The sequence below is a fragment of the Echinops telfairi genome, unplaced genomic scaffold (assembly GCF_000313985.2).
Source record: "Echinops telfairi isolate 266 unplaced genomic scaffold, ASM31398v2 ScPeMD7_3;HRSCAF=10, whole genome shotgun sequence".
Classification (NCBI taxonomy): domain Eukaryota; kingdom Metazoa; phylum Chordata; class Mammalia; order Afrosoricida; family Tenrecidae; genus Echinops; species Echinops telfairi.
The window spans coordinates 33,898,055-33,915,100 of NW_022103899.1; the positions used below are offsets into that span (position 1 = coordinate 33,898,055).

The window sequence follows — 17,046 nt, forward strand, 5'->3', positions numbered from 1 at the left end:
ACAATTGATGTGTGTATGGATTGTGATAAGAGTTGTATGAGTGAGGGGGGAAGGGGGAGAGAGGGGGCAAAAATGAGGAGCCAATGCCAGGGGCTTAAGTGGAGAGCAAATGTTTTGAGGATGAGGGCAAAGTATGTACAAATGTGCTTTACACAATTGATGTATGTATGGATTGTGATAAGGGTTGTCTGAGCCCCTAATAAAATGATTTACAAAAAAAGAAAAAGCCAAGTCAAATCCCTGTCATAGGAGCCTCAGATGAGACAGAGTCAGCCCTTTCAGGAGCCTGATGTCGCAGACTGGATTCTCCAGGATTGAGGAGGATAACAGGAGCCCTGGTAGTATAGTGAGTTAAGCATTGGGCTGCTAGAGGGAAGCTTAGCAATTTGAACCCACCAGCAGCTCCTCAAGAGAAAGATGAGGCTCTCTGCCCCCTTACAGACGGATAGCCTCAGAAACTATGCAGAAGTTCTACTCTGCCCTACAGGGTGGGAATGACGCAGCAGCAGTGAATTTTGTGGACTGACACATATTCTACTCAGTGTAGTCTGCTGCCAGGTTTAAGCCCCTGTTTCTAACTCTGCTCATCAAGAATTTTGAGTGCAATATGCTGTCTTTGTTTTCTAAGTAGGAGATAACATTTCTGTCAGGCAACAACTGATGACATTTCCCATTCTGAGCACAAATTTCTGTGGGTCCCAGCATCACATCTAAGGCCATGACTGAACTAGGAAGAACGATTCAAAGCCCTGCTATTACCAAAATGATTTTCTTCCAGATATACTATTAAGCATAAGCATTCATATAATAAAATCAAATTACATTCTTACTTACATGAGGGGCTTCTTATGTATTCTTAAATTATAAAGAAAGTTAGGCATTTAAAATCTTGTCTGTTGGTTTTAAAATGTTTGTAAAGAGCAGATGCTACCTGACTTACTACTGATTCTTTTTTTTTTTTTTTAAATAATCATTTTATTAGGGGCTCATACAACTCATCACAATCCGTACATACGTCATTTGTGTCCAGCACATTAGTACATATGTTGACTTCATCATTCTCACAACACCCGCTTTCCACTTGAGCCCTTGGTGTCAGCTCCTCCTTTTCCCCCCTCCCTCGCCGCTCCCCCCTCCCCCTGACCCCTTGATAATTTATAAATTATTATTGTTTTATCATATCTTACCCCATCCAACGTCTCCCTCACCCACTTCTCCGCTGATTCTTACATAAAATACTGTTGCTTGGATTTAATTTTACTATCCCTGGTGGCATACACAGTAGGCTACAAGTTGGACTACTATCCACCAGTTTAACTGTTCAAACCCACCCGTCACTCTGCAGAGGAAAGTGAGGCTTTCTGCTCCTGTAAAGATTTACAGCCTGAGAAATCCAGGAGATCAGGCTAGAGTCCCAAGATCACCAGTCAGAAGACAGGTCATTGGTAACTCCCAGAATCAATATGGCTGGCTGTTGGTTCAAATTAAAAGAACTGCTGGTCAGTGAGGCAGATTCAGGATCCAGACCCAGCAGTCCACTTACATGGTAAGCAGGCCACACCCATATGGAAACTTTTAATTGATTGCATCAGTGCCTTGACCTGAATAAGGGTGTGGCTTCCCACTGGGATCTTCTTACTATGGATTAGCTGCTCCTAGCAGATCCCATTAAGGAGTCGATGACGCGGTGCTAGGCCACATCATCAAGGGATTGTTAGAGCCTAACTGCCAAACCACTGAGAATCCTGGCCCAACCAAGTTGATACAAAACCTATTGTACCGCTTTTCTTCTGTATTTATTCATTGGAATTATTCTGTAGGGAAGATTTGTTTTTTTCTCACTGATTAATATACTTGTATCACTGTAGGCTTGAAGATACTCACTTTGTTCTTTTATTATTATAATCCAGTGTTATCATCACGTGTTAGGTTGTTCAGATTGTTCTAACTTTGGCCATTGAGAGCTAAGTTAGCTTCTGTGTGGTGTCTTTTTGGCATGTTCACCAGTGCCCAAAGGCCAGCAGTGTTGTTCTCCCCCAAATGAATGCATTTCCGGAAGAGAGAGGATCCCAGTGGGGTTTCCTCACCCTACTCAGCAGCTGTTCCCCTCTTTCAGGACTAAGCCACACCAATACATCCTAGGGCCCGGCAGTTCTTTCTGAGAGGGTCCGATGGTGGTTTTGTAGAAAAAGCCTGCAGGAGTGTGTGGACTCCCTTCAGTGTGCTCAATCCAGGCTGCGCACTGGCCTTCAGTACATTGCCACCTGTTCTCTATGTACTGTTATTGCTGTCCAGGTGCAGCTACGCCAGGTGAGGCTGTATTTGTCTCTCTTCTCACCCTGAGGCATCGTCAGTTGTTTAGTGCAGCCTCTGATGTGGTTGGGAAATCTTCATGAATCTTAGTTCCCTTTTGTATTAGAAGGAGTGGCACTCCCACCCGAGGCGGAAGCCAGCATCAGTATGCATAGTTTTAGGTTAATATAACTTATGTTAATGAAGACTAGAATAACCTGCACAAACATGAAGGCAACAGAAAACAGGCACACAGTATAGATAGACTGAAGGCTGAATAAGGGAGGGACAAATAAAATGTGTATAAGGGCACTTCAAAAAGTTCGTGGAAAAATGGAAATAAAATAAGTGATTTTTTTCATAGACTTTTTGAAGCGCCCCCTCATAGAGACAGAATTTGGTAAATGTAGGAGGAGTGTGTTGAAAAATATTTTGTCAACTTTTTCCTAAAAATGTCTCAAATCGGTTTCAGAATTTATATGCCACTTGTTTGCATTAATGCTTAGAGTCATAAAACCCTAATTCTGTACTGAAAGAGTTGATAGATCAATTTAATCTTCACACTATCCTCAGATCAATCCATTAGGAATATGCTTTTATTCTCCTTTGTTCTTAGAAATATGTAGATAGAAGTTTTTGAGAACCCATAGGGCACTCTCAAGCCAAAGATCGCTTTAAGATTTTTTGTATTTAAAGTTCATGTAAATTTTGCTGTCTACTTCAGTGTGCGTGCACGCACACACACTCACAGTTCTCTGCCACTGAGTCAATTCTTACTCTGAGTGACCATATGGATGGATAGAACTGACCCTGTGGGTTCCCAGGCTGTCAATCTTTATGAGAAGAGAAAGCCTCATCTTTCTCCTATGGAGTGGCTGGTGTATTTGAACCACTGACCTTGTGGCTAGCAGCCTAACTTTGGTCATTTTCAAAGAGATTTTCTCCAGTTCTAGATTGATGCACCGGGTTTTATATTGTCCATATTTCGTGAAAAATCCAACATTACATGCAAGGTTAGTTCTAGGGGTTTGGTTTTTTGTTTGTTTTTACCCGACACCCCACCCAACCCCCAAATCAGCTTGTATTGCCAAGAAATGGTTGCTTTATTTGAACTCAGACTGTATGGGAATGAAGACATTAATGAAATTATTTTATTTTCTGCAACCATTTGCGTTTCTAGACGTAATAGCTAAGGCATGCTTACAAAGTGCCAGGCACTATTTCAGGTGCTTTCCATATGTGCTTTTAATATATATAAACCCTTTGAGGTAGGTAATATTATCGTGTCCATTTATGTAGTCAGGCAAATAAAGTTCAGTAATTTGCCCATGGTCACTTAACTGGTACAACCAAAAAGAACCAAACTCCCTGCCATCAAGTCAGTGCAGATTCATAGCAACCCTGTAAGAACAGGGTAGAACTACCGCTGTGGGTTTCAAAGACTAACATACCGCAATACCTAACAGCAAGGTCAGCAGTTTGAAACCACCAGCCACTCTGCAGGAGGAAGATAGACTTTCCATTCTCGTAGAGAGTTACACTTCAGACGGGCTGCTGTGAGTTGGAATAAAAAACACAAACCTCTTTCAAGCCAGTATCTCCCAGAGACTAGGTCTGATGACTCTACTATTACCTACGGTGTTACACTGCCCATGTCCTAAATGAGTGATTGTCAATTGCTTCTTTTTTTTTTTTAAATCATTTTATTGGGGCTCGTACAACTCTTATCACTATCCATACATCCATCGTGTCAAACACATTTGTACATTTGTTGCCATCATCATTTTAAAAAACATTTTCTACTTGAGCCCTTGGTATCAGCTTCTCATTTTTCCCCTCCCTCCCTCCCTCATGAACCCTTAATAATTACAAATTATTATTGTTTTTTCATGCTTTGCACTGTCCGATGTCTCCTTTACCCCCTTGTCTGCTGTCCATCCCCTGTGAGGGGTTATAGGTAGGTCATTGTGATCAGTTCCACCTTTCTTCCCCCACCTTCCCCTTCCCCTCCTGGTATGGAAGCTTTCAGTATTGGTCCTGAGGGGCTTCTCATCAATTGCTGCTTTGTTCATTCTTCAAAAGGCTTATAACCACCTTCCTTTAAACTTCCATGTTCATTCAGTAATAAGTAACTGCTGCACGCCAGCCCCTGGCTAGTAGGTAAGGCCGTAAAAGATCAGGCATGTGGCATTGGAAAGTGTCAGGTGTGGCCCTTGCCTTAAAGTGAACTAAAGAAGAATTTACTAGTTTATACTTAGTGTGCTTTAAAAAAAAGTTTTTGAGATTTTTTAATGTTAGGTTTTGTAATGCTTTTCTTTTAATTACTTAGTGATACTATGACACAAATAATAAAAGGAATGTCTTTTTTTTAGTGTTTGATATGTTTGGGTTTTTTTAATCATTTGATTAGGGGCTCATACAACTCTTCACAATCCGTACATACATCATTTGTGTCCAGCACATTCGTACATATGTTGCCATCATCATTCTCATAACACCTGCTTTCTACTTGAGCCCTTGGTATCAGCTTCTCATTTTTTGCCCCTCCCTGCTCCCCGCTCCCCCTGAACCCTTGATAGTTTATAAATTATTATTATTTTATCATATCTTACACCATCCAGCGTTTCCCTTACCCACTTCTCCACTGTCCGTCCCCCAGGGAGGAGGTTATATGTAGACCTTGTAATCTGGTCCCCCTTTCTCCCTCAACTTCCCTTCACCTCCCGATATGCCACTCTCACCACTGGTCCTAAGGGGATTATCTGACCTGGATTCCCTGTGTTTCCAGTTCCTATCTGTGCCAGTGTACATCCTCCAGTCCAGCCTTTATAAAACAAATTAATTTTCTCAAATCTGGAGGCATGACGTTCAAATCAGGTTCTCGGCTGCGTGGATTCCTTCCTTCACAGGGTTCCCCAAGCAGCCGTCTCCGGCAATGTGAGCGCACCTCTGTATATCTGTAATCAGCTCTGTGTAAAATACCATTGATAAAGTGGCCCGGCTCGGGACACACTCCCCCTGGTTTGGTCATGTTGACATAAGATGAGGTTGCCTTATGGGAGGCCACTGCATTCAGATTACATCCACAGTGTAGCTGTGAGGATTCTAACACATATTGGACGAGGGGACAGGGGTGTGTGAGGCAATCCATAATAGTCCTAAAACAGTGCAATTGTGGATGCTTTTTATTTAAGAGGAACAGTGAACGGCATGATTTTAAAATATAATGTGAGTTTTGGGGTTTTGGGGGGGGCTTTTGTGTGCATGGGGTGGGGATTTTCTTTCAGTTAACCTTATATGGTGTCATATTTTTCTAATTATCATATGACAAATTCATTCAGCGTATCCTTTAAAATACCTAATGTGTAACATGTAAAAAATATTTGATGCTTTGAGTTCATTTTCAAAAAGAAAAAATAGTTCCAAGTCCAAAATAAATGATGAGTGGTGATAGTTTCTGTCCTTTTTGTGTTTGTAGGGAAGCAGCCCGAGAGTGTCGTAGAAAGAAGAAAGAATATGTGAAATGTTTAGAAAACAGAGTGGCAGTGCTGGAAAACCAAAACAAGACACTGATTGAGGAGCTCAAAGCACTTAAGGACCTTTACTGCCACAAATCAGATTAATTTGGGATTTATTTCACCACTTGAGGTAGAAAAAGGACTGGCCTGGCCACACCAGAAAGACAAGAATAAACATTTTATTTTCTAAACATTTCTTTTTTTTCTATGCGCAAAACTGCCTGGAAACAACTACAGAATTTCATTCATTTGTGCTTTTGCATTAAACTGTGAATGTCTCAACACCTGCCTCCACTTCTCCCTGAAGAAATTTTCAGCACCAGGAATCATGAAGAGACTTGAGCTTTTCAAGCCCCACCCTCAAGAAGTAATCATTTGTTTACTGACAAATTGATGGGGGGGAATGCCGAAAAGAAACTCTTTTTTAAAGTTATTCCAAGGTTTGTGCTGAGCTCCTTGATTGCCTTAGGGACAGAATTATCCAGCCTCTTGAGCTGAATGCGTGGGCCTCGTGCATAAAGTAAGTAAGGTGCAATGAAGAAGTGTTGGTTGCCAATTGACATGTTTTTTCACCTTTTCATGGTGGATTATGTAAAATTGTTACCCAAAAATGCCCTCTAAAAAATTATTTCAGTATGGTGTTGAAGAAATAAGAAATGAATTTGGAGTATTTTCTGTGTACTCTCTTTTCTCAATGCTGAAAACTTGTCCTTGGTCCTTAAAAATATTCTGTACTAACGACAGCTCTTCCACAGGTCAGTTGTTGCTTCTTAATTCAGTCCTGTATGTGTTCTCCATTTTGAATGCATTAAAAGAAGTGACCAACTGAATGCACAAGCATGATTATTTGAATTTTAAATTAAATCAAAGGACATTAAAATACAAAACTTTTGTCTTAAGTTAGTACTAAACTTCTATAAAAAGATGCTCACTAGCTGACCTCTTGAGTAATATAACATGGCTTTTAAATAAATGTTTTGTCCTCACCATCAAACATATTTACATTGTCACTCATTTACTTAAAAAAGCATTTCTGGCTATACTGTCCCCCTTGCACTTAGGTTGTACCACTGCCAGGAAAGCCTTCATGTTATCAGATGAAGCCACGTGATATATTTGCTGATGAAATGTTAGGATTTGTAGGAAAATACTGATTTTAAATCTTTTTCACATTAGCATATTTTAACAGTATCTCGAATGAATTTTTTAATGAAAAGTTATAAGGAGTTGTAAAAAGTAGATTGTTTAGATAAGCTGCACGAGGAAATTAACTTCAGACACATTTAATGGCTTCCATACTATAATATCTGGATTGTCAATCACATAAAACTTACTTTGTTTCCCTGCAAAGGGTAGTTGAGCTTCAGCTTTCCAGTGTGCGCTGTAACCTGTCATGGCTGCCGATTTTAACTCTGAGTATTACAGTCTATGTTTGTGTGTATCATACATTCTTTCCAATACCACAATTGACTGTTCGTTTTCTTCACTAAGCCTGATGAATCGAAAATTTACCCTTTAAAAGAGATATACTAAGGTAGATTTTTTTTAAATTGGAAATTGACAAAATGTTGGATTACAGGATTTCATTTGAGAAGGGAATTCATTTAAAAAGAGTCAAGAGACCTGGAAAATGAATATTGTTGGTATGCGTTTAAAGTTTAAAAGTTACGTTTATTAACATGATAGAAAAATGCGCATGCAGATGTGAGAATTATTGAGTCCATTTTGAAAAGTAAGAATTTTTAATTCTATAAATGATATATTTTTGTTTGTAACAAACCATTGTCTTTTTTCAAGGGTGAACAAAGTTTATGAAGGAGCATCATTCTAAGAATTAAGTGATGTAGTCTTTATATTTGGACAATTTCACCAGATTCTCAAGAAGGCTTTCAAACAACTGTAAAGTTTGATGTTTATCCTGCTGAGTTAATGGGGAAAGTCGTAGCATAAAAATTGTTTGTATACCAGCACAGATACCAAGTGAAATCACGAACATGTTCACAAACTAGAATTCTCTCGTACTGAATCAAAGTGTGTCCAATTGAACATCTTGAATGTCATGACCTTTACAAATGAAAATTGCCTGATGGTTAGCACGTTTTATGCTCTACAGTTGTGTGTTCTTTCAAGACAATGAACCTTTCTATTAGAAAACGAAGTGGTTGTGGTCTTCATGCCTGATAAGCCGAGCTTGAATGGCCTAGGCCTTGCATCTGAGGAAGATTACACTGGTGTGAAATCAGTTCATGGTGAGGTGAGAAATGCATTCGGTTGCTAACCCTGTTGTAGACTCTTGAATAGACATGAAGATTTCAGTTTGTACAAATAAAAATCAAGCATCTTTTTGTGCAGATTTTTAAAAAAAGAATTGGAAAAAGGTGTTTGTTTTTTAAGCATGCAACTTTGAGAAGCTTTATTAAGAAAATAACAAAATTTTTATTAAAAAAATCTTGTCGCCAAGAACATGCGTGGCCACGTTACCAATAATAAATGTTTTTTCTTCATATTGGCCAAAAGGGAATTGAGAATGTCCTCATAGGAATCTGTAAATATGCTACTGATTTGCTCTAGAAAATAGCAAGTTTGGTACTCACCTTACAAATACAGGGCCGTGTGGCACTTTTATCTTTAGGACAGATTAATAAAAACAAAGGGGGAAGGGGTTTATTTTTGATATATTACTCTTTTGTGTTTTCAAGTTTTGATAGTGTTTTACTGAAAAGTGGTTTTAGAAAGGGCTAGATCCAATGTGTTCACATTATTAAAAAAATTGATATCGAATACATTTAAGTTTTACAACTCCAGCCCCATACCGACAAGCATACTATTGCCCTGGGTGCTCTTTTCATGGAGAGCTTTGGGGGAGGGTGCCGTTTGTATAGTGTGTGTGCAGATAGATCATTTACACAGGATATGACCTGGAGCTCTGAGCACGGGCGGGCGTCGGGAATGCCGAGTAGGACAGGATATGGCGCTCAGGTGGAGTCTTACGCTTCCTGTGCTCTACCGCATCCCTCTTGGTAGTCTCCCAGACGGTGTTCCTTCAGCACTCAAGATTGACTACGCTTTGTTTTGTTGTTTAAGGGTTGTTTCTTTGGCTTGCCACTTTTTAATGTTTTGAGTCACTTAACAACTTCCCCTCTCCAAAAGTACTCGGTTTTTATGCTTTGTCTCTGGCAGCTAAAACAGTGGTGAGACCATTTTGAAAGATGACTTTTCAAAGTAACCACTGAATTTGGAGAGGGGGTAGATTTGGGTGTTTCATTTGAGCAGGGATTTTGTCAGAAGATGTGTTTTGATCGGAGGTCAGAAACAGTGCTAGTATCGGAAAGCACAGTACCAGTCCGACAGGCTGTGCGATCAGACATCATCTGGCCAAAGTTTATCTGTGCCTCTCAGGCCTCCTCCCCACTGTCTTTTTGACCGTTTGGGGTGACACATGGAATCGTACAAAGGCTTAGGAAGGAACAAGTTTGTCTAAACCAGGATGCTTTCCTTACCGTAACTTGAATTGATTTTGATCTAGATTTCTGTTCAGGTTTGTTTTTAATTTTGTGATCAGTTTACAGTCAACTACTAGAATAAATTGGTCTCTTTTTATTTGGCATATCAAAAGCCTGCATCATTTTTCCAGAGCGAAATAAGACTAAGACCTTGAAGTTAAGATTTCTAACTCAAGCAGTGGCGTCACAGACAGTCCACACACCGGTCAGTTACTTTGAAGAGGCTTTATTCCATTGCATCTGTAGCCCTGAAAATTGTTGGTATATTGTTTCACATTGACCTAATACAAAAGTTATCTATTTATTTGGATTATATTTACATTATTTCTTTGTAAATGTTTGGTGTAACTTGCACTTTTTAAAATGACCCATGTGGGTATTAGCAACTTGAGAAATTCCCTCTGCAAGGAATTGTCAACAGACTTTCCTGTCTTCTCCTGTCAAATCATGTCACTTTCTTAAATGACTCTTTTCATTGATCCAAGTTATTTCGGGTCTGAAGGCCAGCCTTAAAAATAATTGTTTAAAAGGAAGAGGTGTAGAGAAGTAAGTTTGACTAATCCAATGAACTAGTTAGATCCGTGGTTCTCAACCTTCCTAATGCCGCCACCCTTTAATTCAGTTCCTCATGTTGTGGTGACACCCCCCCCCCAACCATAAATTTATTTTCGTTGTTACTTCATAACTATAATTTTGCTACTGTTATGAATCGGGTGACCTCTGTGAAAGGGTTGTCCGACACGCACCCCCCCAAAGGGGTCACGACCCACAGGTTGAGAACTGCTGAGTCAGATGGACTCAAACCCTAGTTTATTCTTTTTCATCATGGGTAAAGATAGAAGGAAAAGTAGCTCACATGAGTAATACTTCTTTCCACTTTTAAATTAAGTTTTTAATTCTTGCCCTGACTGTAGGCTAGGATACCAAAGGAGTCCTGGTGACCTAATGGGCTAGGAGACAGGGCTGCTAGCCAGGAAGGTTGGCCATTTCACCCACCAGTTGCTCCTTGGGAAGAAGATGGAGCAGTGTGCTTCCATGATGATTGACAGTCTTGGAGACCCAGTGGGACTGTTCCACTCTGTCCTGTAGGGTTGCTATGAGTCAAAATTAACTTGCTGGTAGTAGGTTTGGGTAGGTACAGGATACCAAAATACCCATGATTTTGTCCAGAACAGAGAAATACGTGTAAAGCAATTATCATCATCATGGAAACCACATGCTATAAACATCTGCTGAAATTTCGTTTTCCATTTGCTTTGTTAACGACAAAGAAATGCTACCTAAATTAAACTGATTTCAGATGACGGGAGAAGTGAAGTGTGCTAGTGAGCCTGCAGGTGAAGGATTGTGGGTAAATTGTTCACTTGGTTAGGCAAAGCACAAGAGTACTTTTCAGTGGTGGCTTGGCTTTATCGTGAATACTTCTAATGGGTGATGGTGACTTTGTAAACTGACGGCACAGTCACTGTGTGTACTAAGAACTGGTTTCCTTGACTCTAGAATCAACAGTGAGGAGACGCATTAATCCTGAGGGGTTGAACATATCCTGAAGCTGAGCCAGTATGGAAGAATTTCAAATAAATCAAACAGGGTGCTGAAGTTCCATCTGTCTCAGCTGCTTGTGATGAGTCCTTATTGATTAGTGAATGTAGCCTAAGCCTTCGTATGTGTCCTCAGGGGCAGACAAACTTTAAGAGGGACCAGATAATGTTTGAGTGGAGGGGGTTATATTTCAGGTGTTTTAGCTTGAAATTTATTTTTTAAAAAAAGATTTAAAAAAGAATTATAAAAAAAAGAAAGAAAGCCTGTGACGCAAGTTGATAATTATGAACAGGCAGCGTTGTTTAGCACAGAGAGAAAATATTGACCTGTCTGCTTTCTGGTACTGTGAGTGCAGGTCCTAGCTGGAGTGTAACATGATACACTTTGAATTATTCTCACCAGCAAGTAGAAGGAAAATGAACAGTCATCTGGAAATGCCTTTCAGAAAGGATAGGAAATGCAAATTTTACCGGCTCTGCACAGGCATTCTTCAGAACGATGGCACTTCCAGGCGTCCGGTCATCTGACAAGCATGGGAGAGGTGTGAGAGTAAATGTGAGTGAGTTTAAAAATGGATAGGGAAGGAGAAAAATCCCTGAACTTAATGATCTTAATTGGCCAGGTGAAATGATCAATCATCTTTGGAAGGTTTTTATTTTCTTATGTTTTTAAAATTGAATTGGTAAATGGTTTATAGATGTTGTATTTTCTATCCAAGTGCCACTCCAATTTGTGTATGTAATAAAGTTATTTATAATAAAAGTGGGAAATAATTTGTCAACATTTTTCTGTGAGTACAGGTATTTCTTAGGGGTGGCCAAGTGCAAGTCAGCAGTTTTCCATGTAAAGTTGTTCCTGCCTGATTGTCCACATGTCCGTTGTCAACCAACCCCAAATTCCCCACCAAAAAAAGGGATTATTTCTAACCCGAATGTATCACCTAAAGCTTTTTAGAAACAATAATCAGGGAAGTTTCTAGAGAGAACAATGTTTGGTTGGGGGTTCCTGAGGGTTGAGGTAAAGAACACCTCCCACCAGAACTATCAGCACAAAACAGGGTATTGGCTTCGACTGATGTTTCTGTTGGAGTTGAATAATAAATAACCATGATGAGGGAAATACGTTTCTAATAAAGTTTCCTACATTCTAGAAACATCCCTGTTTTAATTTTTTTATCTAAATCTTTTTGTGCTTTATCTGTGTAAAGAGAAAAAAATGTACTGAGTTATAATGCATTTTATTAACACTATGTACATATTAGCTGCTTTGTGTTCAGAATGGTAGCAATTGCTTTGTATATTAAAGTGATCCTTGTGGATTTGTGAAATATTGTCATAAAGTGCTTTTTCTTACTGTAATCTTTGTGGTATCAACTGTCGTAAAGCCCTTTTTACACATTTATGTGCAGTCACATAAACATGCTTTTAAAAACTCTGTAAGTCTCTTTTTTGGGGATGGGATCTCTTTTCATGTTTGATACTGTGAAGCTGTATTTTCTTGGTCTTACTGTAAAATGGGTAAAAGTTCTTTTATAGCACAAGTTGTATTAGTGCACGGCCAAAAACTAAACAAGAACAAATCTTCATTTACTTCATTCTTCTGTGAAACTTAGCACGGTACTCTTCCCCCACACCGAGTAAAAAGTAATGGTGCCGGTTTGAAGGCTTGGTGGTGCTGCTGCCCATTATCTAGAGCCAGTAGTCAGGGAGTTGCATGAGCAGCTGTCTCCGTGCCATAGAATGCATGTCTGCATTTTGAGTGCATACTTCTAGGTCCCTTGCGATGCTAAGATCTGTGCCTGTCATGAAGTAGAAGGGAAGCGGAACGTTAGGACTGGTCTCTGCTTACGGCACACGAATAAAAGAGCCCGTGTACCTGATGCACCTGCTGAAAGTAAGCAGTCGCATCTGTTATGTGGATTCTTGTAAATTGCCAGGATGTGTTTTTTAATGTGGCTCAACATGTCCTTACATTGTAAGAATTGTATTTTTTTTTTTTTTGGTCTGCCCTTCTACAAAGAATGACCACATAACTTCTTGTGTAACTCGAGTTGCTTCTAACAGTCAAAACAAAACCTACTGCCATCAAGTCCAGACAGCTCCAAAAGCAGGGTATAAAATCACGTGGCCATCACAGGCGTAAACCCGGATAACCCTGAGCAAATCCAGACTTCAGGTCAACCTTCAGAAGCCTGGCCCTGCAGTGAAAGTGTGGAGTGCTGCTCTTTTCACCGTACCCTTTGCCCAAGTGATTTCATTCACACCTTTGTTATCACTGCCTCGTTTCACAAACATTCCGGCTACATATTTACAGGCATTGAAAGTTAGAAAGATGCTAGACGTCACATCTAAAGAATTACAACAGTTACACAATTTCAGGCCTGACCTCTCTGGGAGCTGAACAATATGCCATTGTATCTTCCGGGTACCTACTTAGCACACACCCTGCTACGGGTTGACAGCCCACCCAGAGGCGCCATGGAAAAAACATCCTGATGATCTGTAAAGGTCACTGCCAAGATCACCACCAGTCAGGATCAACTCGATTGTAGTGGGTTTGGTGGCTTTTGTTTCTAATGTCTGTGCCACAATTTCAGCAGTACCCATTGATGGACATTTGGGTTGGTTCTGCTTTGGGCTGTTGTGAATAGTGCACCTTGAGCATTCTTAAAGATTTCTTGAGTACGTTTTCTTCTGGGTAAACACACAGGAGTGGAATTGCGGCGTGCCCCAGTAACCCTAAGCCTAACTTTGTGGAAGCGCCCAACTTCTTCCACAGAGATCACCCCATTCTACGGACACTCCGTCAGCAGTACATACGGGTTCCAGTTTCCCCCAAATCCTTGCCAAAATGTGATTTTTAGGCCATTTGTTTTTTAGCCTTCCTAGTGGGAATGAAGTGGGATATCTTGGTTTTGATTTATATCTCGCGGATGGCAGGCGACGTGTTTTCATGTGGTTTCTGAAGATTCAGTTCACTGTCAGCAGCTTGTCTTTTTAATCAGTTTGGGTAAAGTATTCACGAGCAAAACAAGTTTTTGAGATGCCTTTTAATTTTGTCTTGCTGTTTGTGCTTTTATTTGGTCATTGTGGGATGGCCTAAGAGCATTGCTCCCGCTAGTTCAAAGAATTTTGGTTTGTTTTTTGTTGTTTAATTCGTGTATCTAATAAAAGCTACACTGTACAAAAGAGCAAACCGTATAAAGCCGTTTTTGTGTGTGTTCTTGTAGGCATAATCTGTACATATACATACAAATGGATAGCCTTACCTTCTACCCTGGTGTACAAATATGAACAGTCCCGTATTTTACTCTTTTCATGGATTGTGCTGTGGAGAGCAGCCCGTCGCAGGTAATGCAGAGCGGCCCCAGCCCCTTTCTAACAACTTCCATGGCGCTGAGTGTTGCACGTGTACATGCATTTGTGTAGCTGAATCCTGGATGGCTATACGAGCTGGTTTATCTAAGGAGAACTTGAAATATCTTAAGTATGGTTGTCTTCATGTTTGGCACTTGTTTCCAAAGTATTAAGAATCTACTGAATTTTTAAAAAATCAATTTGCTGTAAGTTTTTATGTTGTACTTAAGTTACACTTTTTAAAGGAAGAACATTTATAGGGTCGTTCTTGCCCAAGATGTTGCGGAGAGGCCCGCCTTGTTCTCTTTTACTTCACTTTCCCTTCTTGTTCCCCTCAGAACCACTTCTCGACCCAGAAAGGAAATTTCAACCCTTCCCTGACTGGAGAGGAAAAAACCAAACCCACCACCGTGGAGTGATTGCCAGTCGCCGATCCTGTAGACAGGGTAGAGGGAGCTGACAGCCGGACCTGTAACCTGCCACGCCATGCCACGCACAGCGATTTCAGAACCGAGACCGATCCTCTGGGGAGTTCATCAAGTTGAGGTTGGAAGTGAAAGTGAAAGGCTTGGTGCAATGGCTTGTGTAGCTGCTAAACCCTTTGGGCGGGTGGTTCTGCCCTCCTGAGGTTGCTGATAGGGAATTGACTTGACACAGGCAGCTGCTCTTCAGCCCTGCCGCTCCTGTCAGCGCCAAGAGCAGCCTCTAGTTTCCAGGAATAGGGGCTCCGTGTTGGAGGCAGTCACTTGCCTCATTCACGTTAAAGAACGGGAAGGTGTTGCGTCTGTGTCACTAACTGTTAAGTCTAGGCCACTCGTCAATACTAGATATGTTAATATGGTGATTCTTTTTTAAGAACTTCAGAATTGATAGAAAATGTGTGTACCCTTGAGCTAAAAGCAAAGATTAAATGAAATTGGTTGTTGGAGGTAAAACTTTTAAGTTCATGGTAACTAGGTTGTTGGTTGTTGAGTATGCACTGATATTTTAATATTCCTGAGAGTTTATCTCGGGTGGCACAGTAGTTAAGTACTCAGCTGCTAACCTAAAGGTTGGTGGTTCAAATCCTCCAGCTGCCCCACAGAAGGAAGACCGGGCAGTCCGCTTCTGTAAAGATTCAGGACACGGAAGCTCTGTGAGACAGTTCTTCTCCGTCCCACAGGGTCATTGTGAGTCTGAGTCAACTAGACAGCAACAGGAGTTGGGGGTGTTGTGTAACAGCAGGGAACAACTCAGGCCACAGAGAAAGCATAAAAACTGCGATGTAGCTAGTCAGTAAAGGAATCTATTTTCACGAGTAAATACTTGAGTCGTTCCCTTTATGAACAGGACACCATGTTAACCTGCATTAACTGCCATCCGTAAATTGTATTGGAAGAATAAAATACTGCCACCAGTGTTGTGACTTCACTCATTCCACAGCCTCCACGTAACCTCGTCTTAAAGAATTTGATCATTAAAAATTAACTTTTAAAACTATCTGGAATCTAAACTTGGAAACGTTTCCAAGGACAGTATTAGCAGCTCAGATACAGTCTTTGAAATTACAAAATCACTTACTCAAATTCTAAGCCTTTTAACATGAGCTAGTCTCCCTTTTTTGCCAATTAACTGATCCACTAATTAAAACCCATCAAACTTCATCAATCCATAGAACTCTGGCAGAATAGCAAAGAAACCTCCTGCTCATTAAGTACAATGCTAGTACAGCCATGATGGACTTGGTAGCCGATTTTATTTGCCTCTGTCTTTTAAATCTGATGTTTTTTCTACTTTTCAGAACAGTTCTGTCCAATGACCGAGGGACAGTGGCCTCATAAGGCACAGCCGCAGTGCTGTGAACTCCTTGCCCACCTCCAGCCCCGTTCCTCCCTCTCAGCGCTTCTTCCTCTCCTGAGGTGCTGACCCCGGCGCCTGCTCGTTTAAACGTTCTGCCCCTGACCGTTCATGAGTCTATTTCATGCAAGGCACTAACTAAAGACAATATGCTAATGCCAAGAAAATCACTTGACTTTTGCTTATATTACCAAAGGATTCTTGATTCTTACTGTCCTGTGAAAGTGTGAAACCACCCTGGTTTTCCCCCTTCGGTAGAGCATCCAGACTTCTCCCTCTCCACATGTGTATTTTAATACGTCTCCAAGGCTGAGGTCTTAAGAGGAATTCAAATCCAACCCGTATTTTCATTGCTGATGGCACATCAGGGGGTATAGCTGTGCATTACAGTGGTGGGCCTCTAGTTGCATTTGTTTTAAAACCTCTTCTGTGTTCTCGGACCAGCAGTGCCATCTGGCTCTGGCTCTTTCCATTTCAGTACATTTATCAGAATTGTGTGGAGCTTGTATGTCACAGGATACTACTCACTGTCTTAATTCCACTTCATTAAGGCTTCTATTTAGAATATTAAAACTTTATTTAAAATCCAACCTAAACAAGGCTTAAGGCATATTTACAATAAGGTTTATGTGTGTGACATCATGAAGTCGATCTAATCACACACACACACACACACACGATAATGAGGTAATCATTAACCTGAAGAGCAGCGCCCTCTACATGGAATATGCTCATTCAACAAGCATTTGGATGGTCATTATAAGCTAGATCCTGGGGAGGCAATGATGAAAGGAAAGGAGCATCCCCTGCCCTCAGGAAGCATAGTGTCTACTGGAGAACAGACAGTGGATCATTTTAAGTGTGATAAGGAAGCTGCCTACAGTTGGCTGTAAGCCTTATAGTATAAGGTATCGTCGCATTGAAGTGTGAGATCTGCAACTGTTTTGCATTTTCATTCTATGCAGTATAAGGAGAGGGGGAGAGCCTAGCAAAGAAATA

At 40.6% G+C, this 17,046-nt stretch overlaps 1 protein-coding gene across 5 annotated transcripts in view; it reads left to right on the forward strand.

Moving 5' to 3' along the window:
- CREB1 (cAMP responsive element binding protein 1) overlaps positions 1-9,958 on the forward strand; it is a 45,270-nt gene extending 35,312 nt beyond the window's left edge. For 3 of the 5 annotated variants that reach the window (XM_004701566.2, XM_004701567.2, XM_045294992.1), the window contains one exon: positions 5,771-9,958. In XM_004701566.2, coding sequence (XP_004701623.1) covers positions 5,771-5,915 — 145 coding nt within the window. In that variant the 3' untranslated portion in view covers positions 5,916-9,958. The remainder of the gene's footprint in view (positions 1-5,770) is intronic. The other 2 variants (XR_006680534.1, XM_045294990.1) reach the window with 2 other exon arrangements.
- Positions 9,959-17,046: the final 7,088 nt, after the last annotated feature.